Source organism: Notolepis coatsorum (genome assembly GCF_963971535.1).
Source record: "Notolepis coatsorum genome assembly, chromosome: 4".
Lineage (NCBI taxonomy): Eukaryota > Metazoa > Chordata > Actinopteri > Aulopiformes > Paralepididae > Notolepis > Notolepis coatsorum.
The window spans coordinates 108,943,493-108,956,355 of NC_140168.1; the positions used below are offsets into that span (position 1 = coordinate 108,943,493).

Sequence of the window (12,863 nt, forward strand, 5' to 3'; positions counted from 1 at the left end):
AGGGAAGGAACAGAACGAAATATTAAACGCAGATATTACAGAACAGGAAGTGGGGAATGCGATCAGTAAAGCAAAGAGTAGTAAGTCACCGGGTAGCGACGGATTCCCCTCTGAATTCTACAAAACATTTAGACAGGAACTGAGCCCCATATTAGAAGCAGCATTCAGACACACGATGAAAGAAGGCACAATGCCACCTTCATGGAAAGAAGCCATAATTACTACAATTCCAAAAGAAGGGAAAGATGGAGAACTATGTAGCAGTTTCAGACTTGTGTCCATACTTAATGTAGATTACAAGATGTATACATCAATAATATCCAAAAGATTTGAGACATTTATGACGGATATTATAGACGAAGACCAGACCGGATTCATTAAAGGAAGACAGACACAGGATAACATAAGGAAGACAGTGCAGGTGGTAGAGGAGATACAAAAGGAAGGAGGAAGTGCAGTATTAGTTAGCCTAGATGCAGAAAAAGCATTTGACAGTGTAAGCTGGATATTTCTATATAAAGTATTGGAGAAATTTGGATTAGACAAAAACGCTATGAAAACAATTAGGGCATTATATCAAGAACCGACGGCAAGGATTAAGGTAAATGGTAGTCTGACGGACCGGATTAAACTAGAGAGAGCTACCAGATAGGGTTGTTGTCTTTCGCCAACGCTCTTCGATGTATTCATCGAACCACTGGCTCAACTAATTAGACAGACCAAATACATCAAAGGGGTGGAGATAAGGGGAACAGAACATAAATTGGGACTGTTCGCAGACGACGTGATAGTATATATGAGACAACCAGACACAAGCTTTCCGATACTGATGGATTTACTGACAGAATATGGATATTACTCAGGGTATAGACTCAACGTGACAAAGACACAGACTTTAGCACTGAACTACACTCCAACGATAGAGATCAAAGAAAAATACAAAATTAAATGGGACATGGACAGGATCAAGTACTTAGGGGTGAACATTACAAGAGGGGTGGAGGGATTATACGAGGCAAACTATACACAGATTAATCAGAAAATCAAGAGAGACCTAGAAAGATGGACAGTATATGCCCCTCGATTTCAGCTCAAGGATCGAAATCATTAAGATGAAGTTCAGAAGACAGGAACAACTACTAGACCCAATTACAAAATTCACTATAAACATATGGAACACAATAGTAAAGAAATACAAGCTAGAAAAAGAATCCAAGATACTGAGATGGATAACACACAACAACAAATTCAAACCAGGGATAGACGACCATGGGTTCAAAAGATGGGAACGGGGGGGGGGGGGGGGGGATAACAGCAATACGTACAATGATAGAAGGAGGGGAGATGCAGACTCTACAAAAATTTTAAGAAATATTCGGACTAGAGAATAGAGACCACTTTAGATATTTACAGATTAGAGATTACTATAACAAAGAAATAAAACAAGACAGAGACAAAGAACAGAATAGGGTAATTAAGATAATGGTAAAATCATATGAAGGAAGGAAGGGGAGGTTTATATCAGCACTATATCAGGCAATAATGGACAGTAAGGGAATTACAACCTTGTATATAAAAGAAAAGTGGGAGAAAGAGTTAGAAATAGAGATAACAGAGGAGGAATGGTATAACACATGTAAGATACAACAATCAACCACAGGATCAAGGATATGGAGGGAGTTTGGGTCGAAAAACATAATTAGATTCTTTATAACACCAGAAATACAGGGCAATTACACACCAGCACAGAAACCATGTTGGAGAAAATGTGGACAAGAAGTAGCGAACCACACACACATATTCTGGGGATGTCAGAAAATAAGAAACTATTGGGAAGAGATAGGAAAGATAATAAATGAAATAGTAAGATACGAAATACCCCAGGCAGGCCAAGTATTGTATCTGGGGAACCTATCACAGGAAGGAATTCAGGGGGAAGACAAATACTTGATTAAGATACTATTAGTAGCAGCCAAGAAATCTTTGACTAAACTGTGGTACAGAGTAGAAGCACCGACGAAGGAACAATGGACAGAGATAATAGAGGGGATACAGGAAATGGAGAGAATCACGCATATGCTGAGGCTGCAAGAGGAGAAATTTGAATCCAAATTGGAAAAGTGGGAGGAATATAGGAAGAAAAGGAACGACATCACAGAAGCATGAAAAGGAAACAAGAAAATAAATGGAAATGTAAATAAACAATGTAAATATAGAATGGACCGAAGGACCCATGTCACCCTTTTTTCTTTTCTCATTTTTGTCTATTTGTTTTTTATTTTTTATTTATTTTTGATATTATGTCTTTATAGTTTTGTATGTCGAAATGTATTGTCTATGTTGTTGAAAAAAAAAATTAAAAAGACCCTAACTAACCTTACTGTCATGCACTTGTCCTAATAAACTAACCTACACTGTAGCACTCAACACTTTGATGAACATTGTTACTCAGCTGATAGAGTTGTGCCCTTCCTGATGACTTGTCGTACAGAACTTATAAGTCGCTTTGGATAAAAGCGTCAGCTAAATGACAAAATGTAAATGTAAATTACATTTAATTGATTTTAAACTAGATCAATGAGAAATGTTGAACAAAAATGTAAGGTAGCACTTTATAATAACACCCTGTTATAATACATTTATAAGGTATTTGTAGATAATGAACTAATCATGAACAAACCATTTATATACATTCATAAATGATTATTAAATCATTTATAACTATATTTGTATAACATTTACAGATTAGTTCTACATTATTTATAACTCATTATCAACATTGTTTGTACTTGATTTGTTCATCATTAAATAATGTTGTTTAATGTGTAGTAACACATTTGTAGATGCTTTGAAAAATGGATATGAAAAAACGACTATAGTGTATCTCCATTTATTTTTCATGTTCAACAAATGATTTGTTAAGACATTCATAAAACATCTATAAATCATTTGCAGATGCTATCGTGGGGGCCAATCTAAAGTGAAGCCTATTCATCATTAACAAGTGTCTAATACAGTTCATTATTTGTTTACTTTTTCACACAAGTTACTGTTACAACGGGAATGTTATTATATTCACCTGTTTGATTGCATAGAACCTAGAGGAATGAATGAAGAAAACGTTTTAACCTGTTTCCTTTAAGTACCTTTTATCTATAAGATTATGGTTTAATCCAAGTGGTTGTTTTCATGCAAGAGGTATGTTTATCCTTTGATGCTTAATAGAAAAAAGAAAAAAGTATGTAAATAAGTATAGGGGCTCAATTAGCCCTATAAACTATGGGCATGTTACATAGCAAGTTTCTGGTATGGTAATGTAATGCAATTTTTGCTTTTGCTTTTGTGTTTTTTATATATGTCTTTTATATGTTGTATATTTGTATAATTTGTATTTACTAACAGACTCTATTTTGATAGGTCTTTTCTTTTGTCATTGAGGACCAATAGACTCAGGCACACCTGCGCCGTGATGTAATTTCCTGCCAAGTCATTAACCACCTGTGTATATAATAGTGATGCACGATATATCGGCCGCCGATATAATATCGGCCGATATGGCCGTTTTTTTACACATCGGTATCGGACCGATATCAAGATAGGGCTGATATTAAAAAAAAAAAAAAAAAAAAAAAATTATATATACATGTTTTGGCCTTAAATAGTTTCAAAATATCAGTCATTTCTGAAAATAAGTTACAAAAGTAAAAAAATTATGCGTTTTGGAAAATAGCTCTTTATTTGATTATCATAAAAAAGTGTTTTCTATACAGAGATATCGACATCGGTAAATATCGGTATCGGCCAGAACAGCAATATTAATATCGGTTATCGGTATCGGCCACAATTTTCACATCGGTGCATCACTAGTATATAACCATTATCTTGACTGCAAGTGCATTGCAAGCTATAACACTGACGAAGGAATATGTAATTCCGAAACATGTTTGTAGGCAGCTTTCGGATACACCCTTCTTTGTGACATCAAACAGTGACAGAATAAGGACTAAAGATAAATGCAATTTTATTAACAGGGGAGACCGAAGCCATGCATGTAAACACAGCAGCTCGTTTCATCTCTGTTCCTCCTTGTCCCGCCCCCTCCAGGCCCTGGCCTACTCCGTGGCGTGTGCCGGCGTGGCTGCCTTCAGCGGAGGCCTCATTGATGCTGCCAAGGCTGAGGAAGTTATGACCACCCTCCGCAGCCTGACCGAAGACAGCCAACAAGTCAGTCTAAACCCTAACCCCTTACCCTTACCCTAACCCCTAACCAAGGCTGAGGAATTTATGACCACCCTCCGCAGCCTGACTGAAGACAGCCAACAGGTCAGCGGGAGAGTTTGTTGTGTTTTAGGGATGCACCGATACTGATAACCGCTAATACATTTTGTGGTATGACCAATATTTACAGATTATCGATTTGATTTGGTCTGTAAAAATAAATTGTGTTATGGTAATCCAGTTGTGTACATACTGAAAGGGATGAGACATGAACACACTGTAAAATGCACATAAAAAATAAAATAAGTGTAGGGCGGCTACGTGGTGTAGTGGGCAAGGCACTCGCCACGAAATGCTGGAGACGCTGGGCTCGTCAGTTCGAGCCCAGCGCTCCACATTTGCTTTCAGTTTAGCTGGTCGTCCGTACTAATACACATTGGCCGTATTAGGGGGTGGGAAACTGATGGGTGGGGATCGGGCGTTGTGGACAGCGACTCCTACAGGTCGGTTGGTGCGCCTGCGCAGTAGAATCAGGAAGTGTCGGGGGCAGCGTGAGCCTCCCACGCGTTACTCCTCGCCACTGAGAGATCGAGCTGCGCAGGTGAAAAGATGCGACTGCTGTTACCTCAAGTACCGGAGGGGACTTGTGCTATGTATGACTTAGTCCACATTGCAGCCGGCTTGTGGGAGGCAAGAAACAGCGTCCGTGACAGGGGAGGGTTGAATTGGATGATACGAAATTGGGATGGGAGAAAATATAGAAAATGGGAGAAAAAGTGGATAAAAAAAAAAAAAAAAGTGTTATGCAGTCCATATCAATACCATTGTGCACGTGCAAGTACCCAAACAAAACAGTTTTTCTGTCATAAGTATACACAAGTATACTCTATATATGTATGTGTATATATATACAGTATATATATACTATATATATTATGTGTTAGTATATATATATTGTAAACAAGTGACTGTTAATGCCATTGTGACAGCCTCTACTATAATCTTGTGTGTATATTTGTTACTGTGTGTTCAGAATCAACATTTTTATTTGAATTATTATCTTTAACTTGTTATTATCTTATTATCCAATCTCACCTTAGACCGCAGGCTTCTCCCTGGCTCTGGGGCAGGTGGTCTGCAGCCTTTCTAGCTGTGGCCACAGCAAGGCAGGGGACATCCACCCACGCCTGCTGGCCGCCTGGACCAAGATCCTACTGGCAGAGGTACTGGGAATACATATTAACATGATCCTACTGGCAGAGGTACTGGGAATACATATTAACATGATCCTACTGGCAGAGGTACTGGGAATACATATTAACATGATCCTACTGGCAGAGGTACTGGGAATACATATTAACATGATCCTACTGGCAGAGGTACTGGGAATACATATTAACATGATCCTACTGGCAGAGGTACTGGGAATACATATTAACATGATCCTACTGGCAGAGGTACTGGGAATACATATTAACATGATCCTACTGGGAGAGGTACTGGGAATACATATTAACATGATCCTACTGGCAGAGGTACTGGGAATACATATTAACATGATCCTACTGGGAGAGGTACTGGGAATACATATTAACATGATCCTACTGGCAGAGGTACTGGGAATACATATTAACATGATCCTACTGGCAGAGGTACTGGGAATACATATTAACATGATCCTACTGGCAGAGGTACTGGGAATACATATTAACATGATCCTACTGGGAGAGGTACTGGGAATACATATTAACATGATCCTACTGGCAGAGGTACTGGGAATACATATTAACATGATCCTACTGGGAGAGGTACTGGGAATACATATTAACATGATCCTACTGGGAGAGGTACTGGGAATACATATTAACATGATCCTACTGGCAGAGGTACTGGGAATACATATTAACATGATCCTACTGGCAGAGGTACTGGGAATACATATTAACATGATCCTACTGGCAGAGGTACTGGGAATACATATTAACATGATCCTACTGGGAGAGGTACTGGGAATACATATTAACATGATCCTACTGGGAGAGGTACTCGGAATACATATTAACATGATCCTACTGGGAGAGGTACTGGGAATACATATTAACATGATCCTACTGGCAGAGGTACTGGGAATACATATTAACATGATCCTACTGGCAGAGGTACTGGGAATACATATTAACATGATCCTACTGGCAGAGGTACTGGGAATACATATTAACATGATCCTACTGGGAGAGGTACTGGGAATACATATTAACATGATCCTACTGGGAGAGGTACTGGGAATACATATTAACATGATCCTACTGGCAGAGGTACTGGGAATACATATTAACATGATCCTACTGGGAGAGGTACTGGGAATACATATTAACATGATCCTACTGGGAGAGGTACTGGGAATACATATTAACATGATCCTACTGGGAGAGGTACTGGGAATACATATTAACATGATCCTACTGGGAGAGGTACTGGGAATACATATTAACATGATCCTACTGGCAGAGGTACTGGGAATACATATTAACATGATCCTACTGGGAGAGGTACTGGGAATACATATTAACATGATCCTACTGGGAGAGGTACTGGGAATACATATTAACATGATCCTACTGGGAGAGGTACTGGGAATAACTATTAACATGATCCTACTGGGAGATGTACTGGGAATACATATTAACATGATCCTACTGGGAGAGGTACTGGGAATAACTAATTCTTTTTTTTTTTACCATTTAAATGTTGGGTAAATTCACATATTCTTGAATATTTTAACACTATGATCGCCGGGAACGAGTTTACACGTCATTCCTAGCCATGCTCATTCTGCCGAAGACGCCGTAACTCGTCTTTGATGTCAATATTTCAAAAATCTGTCATCGAAATCATATTTCCTTTCCGGAGCCCTGAGACACACTGCTGATCTCCTCAACTCTCTAGCGGTTCAAGAGCGCCATCTGGTGGCAGATCGCCAACCGGAAATGAACCTTTGAACCGGAAGTGCTCATCCATATGTGGTCCGGGCACTCGCTATCGTTAGAGAGACTCCGTCTTGATACAGTGAACATCGATCGGTGCAAATAACTCGAAAAAACAACATGATTTGGACGTATATACTATTATACAACCTGGAAATGGATCGGGCATTTCTCCATCCCATAATAGAAAAAATTCTGTTCCACGCTCATCTGCCAGCGGCGCGAGGAAGCCACGGTGAGTTTCAACGTTATTTTCTAACGTCTTCTATACTAACTGATCTGATGAACATATGACCCACTCTGGATGAATCATCTAACGCTGCCCACGGAATTATAAACGATCCCCCGCCCATCCGGTCATCATCAGATGATACGTAGAAACTTCTAGAATCACGTCCAGTTGAAATTTTTTATCTCGCACAGATTCCTACCAAACTGTATTTCATCATCAATATAATGCATTTGGAGCTATAAATCAAGTTCTGGAGAAAGCTGCAGAAAACGATAAAAACATACTTATACTTTAGACCATATTTTAGTATGAATATGTGAATGAAAAAGTTTAACGTTGCTACACCCTGAACAATACATATAGGACATTGAATGGGCCATAATAATGGCAATTTAGCAATAGAATTTAAAAAGTTATAGCCCTGCAAAGAAGGGGAACTTCTCCATAGACAAATAGAGCTGGCGAGGGATGGTAAATTATGAATTTAACCCATGGCGATTAAAGTGTTAATATAGACAGGCTTTTTGTAACTTTCTTAACCCATCATGAAGTAGAATATGTATATTTGACTCCAATGTTTACAAACTACTTTGTAAACAAACCTTTTACACAAAATCCAGCAAATACTATATACTAGGGGTGTAACGGTACGTGTATTCGTCCCGTGAATTTACGGTACGGCCGTCACGGTGCGGTACGCGCACCCATGCGACGAATGCGCCCCACAGCGTGAACACACCCACATGCAGGCACTCGCGAGGTCCGTGCAAGAACAGCACGCGTGGCCGGGCACACAAGCTCAGACTTCAGAGCGGCGAAAGTGCACGGAGGAGAAAGGCACATTGGAACAGCTGCAGGGTCATTACAGTTTTCTTTCGTTTTCTTGTGCGCCCAATAACGTTAACCAAATGAAACCAAACACACACGCGTCGCCGACACACACACACACACACACGCCAACAAACACATCAACATTCTCCCCCGCCGGACTCGCAGGCACAATCAAATAAAAAGAAGAAACATACTTTTCCCGACAGATCATCTGAGCTCCACTGTGTTTAAATCCAAATAATCCTCTGCCATTGTTGTAATATGTCATCTGTTCTCTAGTATTCAGTCTGGTCGTGAAGTAAAATTCTCTCTGGAAGTGAAACTGAAACTTAGCAAGGATAAGTTTAAAGGGGCAGTAAGCAAGTGGATGCCTGAACACAGAATGACACCAGTATCACTAATTACCACGGCAAGCCTATAGAAAATTATTCGATTTAATAATAATAATTATAATAATTATTATAAATATAATATATAAATTTACAAAAAAAAATTAAAACTACAAAAATTACAAAAGAATTATATTAATAATTATTATAAATATTTTTTTTCTGTTGTACCGAACTCGTACCGAACCGTGACCCCAATACCGAGGTACGTACCGAACCGTGGCTTCTGCGTACCGTTACACCCCTACTATATACACATTTACCTGTTGTCTGGTGTTATTTTATTTTATTTGATTGATTAAGAAATTAAATAGGATCTTTGTCTAGTCAAATGGCCAGTAACCAAATGGTTGGTACAAATTAATGATGTTCAATGGTACTACTACGAAGGTTATGATAGTTTAGTATTCGTGGCATTTTTTTAAATTTTTTAAACAAACACATAAACAAACATGACAACACACGATTAGATATACAAGCATTGTAAAACAGTGTACATCAGTTAACTCATCGTTTGGATAAATGTCTTATACAAGATATACCCCTAATACCTGCTATCTATTCCCCTACACACATATGCTCCTGCTCGCACCCCCCGCCCTGGACCCCCCCCCATGGATAATCCATCCATTATCCTTCGCTCCTAACCAAACACTACCATTAAATTCTAGCTTTTATTCTCTCCACCACTTCTAACCACATTGTCAATTTGTATTCATTGAGACCCAAAATTCTTGCTGTAGATATTTCTAGATAAATCACATCGAGATATGTAAGCATCCAGACCTTTCGGCACATTTTTTCCGGTTGAAACCATCGTGATGCTATCAGTTTTTTAGCCACTGTAATACCAGATAAAACCAATCTCTTTTGTTGTATAGGTACTGCATATTCAAAAACATCATTCAGCAGTAATATAGAGGGGTGTACAGGTATATTCAGAATTAAGAGATTTGATAATTGCTGGGTCACTTCTTCCCAGAATATCTTAACTGGTGGGCAGTCCCAATACATGTGCATAAATGTCCCCTCGTCCCCATTTGTACATAAGGAGCATTTGGAGTCTTGTTTAAGACCCATTCTGTTCAGTCTTATAGGAGTCAAGTATGTCCTATGAATATAGTTAAGATTGATTTGTTGATGGTCCGGGTTCCTTGATGCAAGTCGAACATTTGCCCAGGCTTCTTGCCAATCAAAATCTTTTTCTAGGTCTGGTATATCCCTCCTCCAAACAGAGTCTAGGTGGAGGGTTTCATACGAAGCCGTTAGTATTTGATGATAAAAATCGGATACAAAACCTCTCGATGTCTCTTTCATAGAAAAAATTGTGGTATCTGTGGTGTGCAATTGGTATCTTTAATGGAACACCGTGAGTCTTCAAACATAACAATAATTGTGCGTAAAAAAGATATGTGGAACCGGTGAGATTAAACTTTTTTTCTATTTCATCATAGCTACAAATACCCTGTTTGTTGAAAACATCTCCTAATGTATGTATGCCTTGCTTTTCCCATCTAGGGAATCTTATAGGTCGTTTTCTAATCAGGAGTGCATTGTTATTGAATAAGGGAGTATGATTATGCCATTTATGTGGATTAGAATATTTTTTTTGTGTTTCACGCCATATCCGGATCGCATGTGTAATTATGGGGCCAAATTTCAGTTCGCATTGCTTAATTGATATTTTGGTGTATACTATGTCCTGCAGTCTCTGTGGTGCTACTATATTTACTTCTAAATTTCTCCAGGATACTGATGCTTGGGGTTCAAACCAGGTTGTCAGTGATCTTAAAGTGTACGCCTTAAAATAGTGGAAAAAATTTGGGATTGCCATCCCTCCGTCGGCTTTGTTGCTCTGTGCGGTGGATCTTTTTATACGTTGTGGTTTGTTATTCCAAATAAATGTATATGCGGAAGAGTGTAATTTTTTCCAGTAACCATTTGGAGGGGGTAACGGAAGCATTGAGCTGATGAAGTTGATTCTAGGTAAGACATCCATCTTAACTATTGAAACCCGTGCCTGTACTGAGTTTTTAAGTTTTGACCACCTGTCAAGGTCGCATTTTATTTTATTTTGGATTTCTATGTAATTGTGTTTCACCGTTTGGCTTATGGTAGGGAATACTTCAACTCCCAAGCATCTAAAGTGTTTAACCATTGGTATTTCTTCTGGAAGACTTGTATCCTTTGCAGGGGCGTTCAGTGGAAGGAAAGCCGACTTTGGCCAGTTTATTTTATTTGGCCAGTTTTATTTTTCTTATGAAGCCAGTTTGATCCGGATGAACTAAAGACGTCATATGCTTTTGAAGTCTGATGGCTAATACCTTAGAGAACAGTTTGATACCGGTTCCGAGGAGGCTTACGGGTCTATAACTACCGCACTCGGTGGGGTCTTTGTCTTTTTTAAGGAGGACTGTTATGAGTGCAATATTGTCGTTCTTATGAAAGTTCCCCTCCTTGACTGAGTATAAAATCATATTAAGTAATAGGGGTCCAATTATGTCCCAACATGAGAGGTACATTTCTGGTGGGATACCGTCTCTTCCAGGAGCCCTACCACTTTGCATTTCGGATATGGCCTTCCTGAGTTCCTCTAGTGTGATTGGTGTTTCTAACTGTTTAGCATCATCCTCTGAAAGTTTGGGGAGGTTCATTTGATTAAGATATGTGTCCATTTTGTTTTGATCGAAGGTCGTTTCTGATTTATACAAGTTGGAGTAGAATTCTTTGAATGTCGTGTTTATTTCTTTGGTGTCTGTTACAAGTCCTTGTTGTGCTTTAATGGAGGTTATATCTGCAAATTTTGCGTTAACTCTTAATCGCGTAGCTAGTAGGTGACTTGGTTTGGAACCTTGAGAGTAATGCTGTTATCTTGTGCTACGTATTTGTACTTCAGATTGTTGTCTGGAAATTTTTTTTTATTTGTATTTTTTTTAAGATTTGTTTTTAGCATTTTTACAGCTTTATAGGATAGGACAGGCAAAGAAAAGTTGGGAGAAGATTTTGGGGAGGACATGCAGCATAGGTCCCCGGGCCGGATTCTAACCCCGGACGCTGTGATTATAGTGCGAGCGCACTTATGTGCGCCCCCTGACATTTTTATTTTGCTTCTTAATTTAGTTTTCAATCAGTTTCCTTTCCACGTTTTAATAACCTTTTTTTTTTTAGGATTTATTTATGGCGTTTTTATCGCTTTATTTCTACTGGGCAGTCCAGTAGGGAGAGACAGAGGAGGAATGGGAGACAGAGTGGGGGGAAGACATTCGGGAAATAACGACGGGTTCGGGAATCGAACCCGGGTCCCCAGTGTCGCGGCTGAGTGGTTCGCCACTGGGGCGCCCCTGTATTTTTTTTATTTATTTTTTTATGTTTAATTTTAGTCTATTAGTTTCAGTATTAGTTTTATTGAAAAAAAGTACGTAATACGGGGGCTTGTCAGGGGCAAGATTGAAGTTCAGAATAGGTATTGTGTAACACAAACACATCACTTTGTGAAGGCGATTTGATTTGAAATCTTTATTTCGAACATGTAAATACAAACAATATAAAACTAAAACAAATCATTGATCTATAGCAATGAAATGGAAAAGTATAGTAAAACAAAACATAACATAACTCAATTTACATGTTCGAAAAGGAATAGGAAGAAGTATACACTTATTTAATTCTACCCCTTTTCCACTACTCAAATGAATGTACTAATTTAAAACCTTACAAAACAAATATATATATATATGCAAAACAAAAAAATGATATATGTAAAACATGAAAGAAATAAAAAAAAATGTAAACCCCCGTGAATGTCAAATCCCTTCCTCATCCCTGTACCTCGTGAAAATTATTTCTTTATAATTCAGTTTGAATTGTCTCATGTTTGAACATTGCTTTAGCACCACATTCAGACTGTTCCACAGTTTCACTCCACATATGAAACACAATTGATTCAGTCATGTAGACATCCCAGTCTCAAACATTATGCACCAACGCCTCCTCACGCTGCCCGTGTTCACAAATTTGACCCAGTTGACAGACATTTTCTTTTTATATATATTTTGTTTTTGGTTAGTTTAGTAAGTACACAATAGTTTCAGTTTAGTTTTAGTTTAGATTTTTGTTAAATAAAATGTTTCTACAAACTTTTTTTTTTTTAAACTTTAAAATACTCTTTCATTATGTGCTTTGCTGTTGACATTTGAACTGTTCTGTGTT

At 38.4% G+C, this 12,863-nt stretch overlaps 1 protein-coding gene across 1 annotated transcript in view; it reads left to right on the forward strand.

The window, feature by feature from the left end:
• focad (focadhesin) overlaps positions 1 to 12,863 on the forward strand; it is a gene marked incomplete at its 5' end in the record, with an annotated part of 227,009 nt that overhangs the window by 138,830 nt on the left and 75,316 nt on the right. The window contains 2 exons of the mRNA XM_084312069.1: positions 4,105 to 4,224; positions 5,319 to 5,441. Coding sequence (XP_084168195.1) covers positions 4,105 to 4,224; positions 5,319 to 5,441 — 243 coding nt within the window. The remainder of the gene's footprint in view (positions 1 to 4,104; positions 4,225 to 5,318; positions 5,442 to 12,863) is intronic.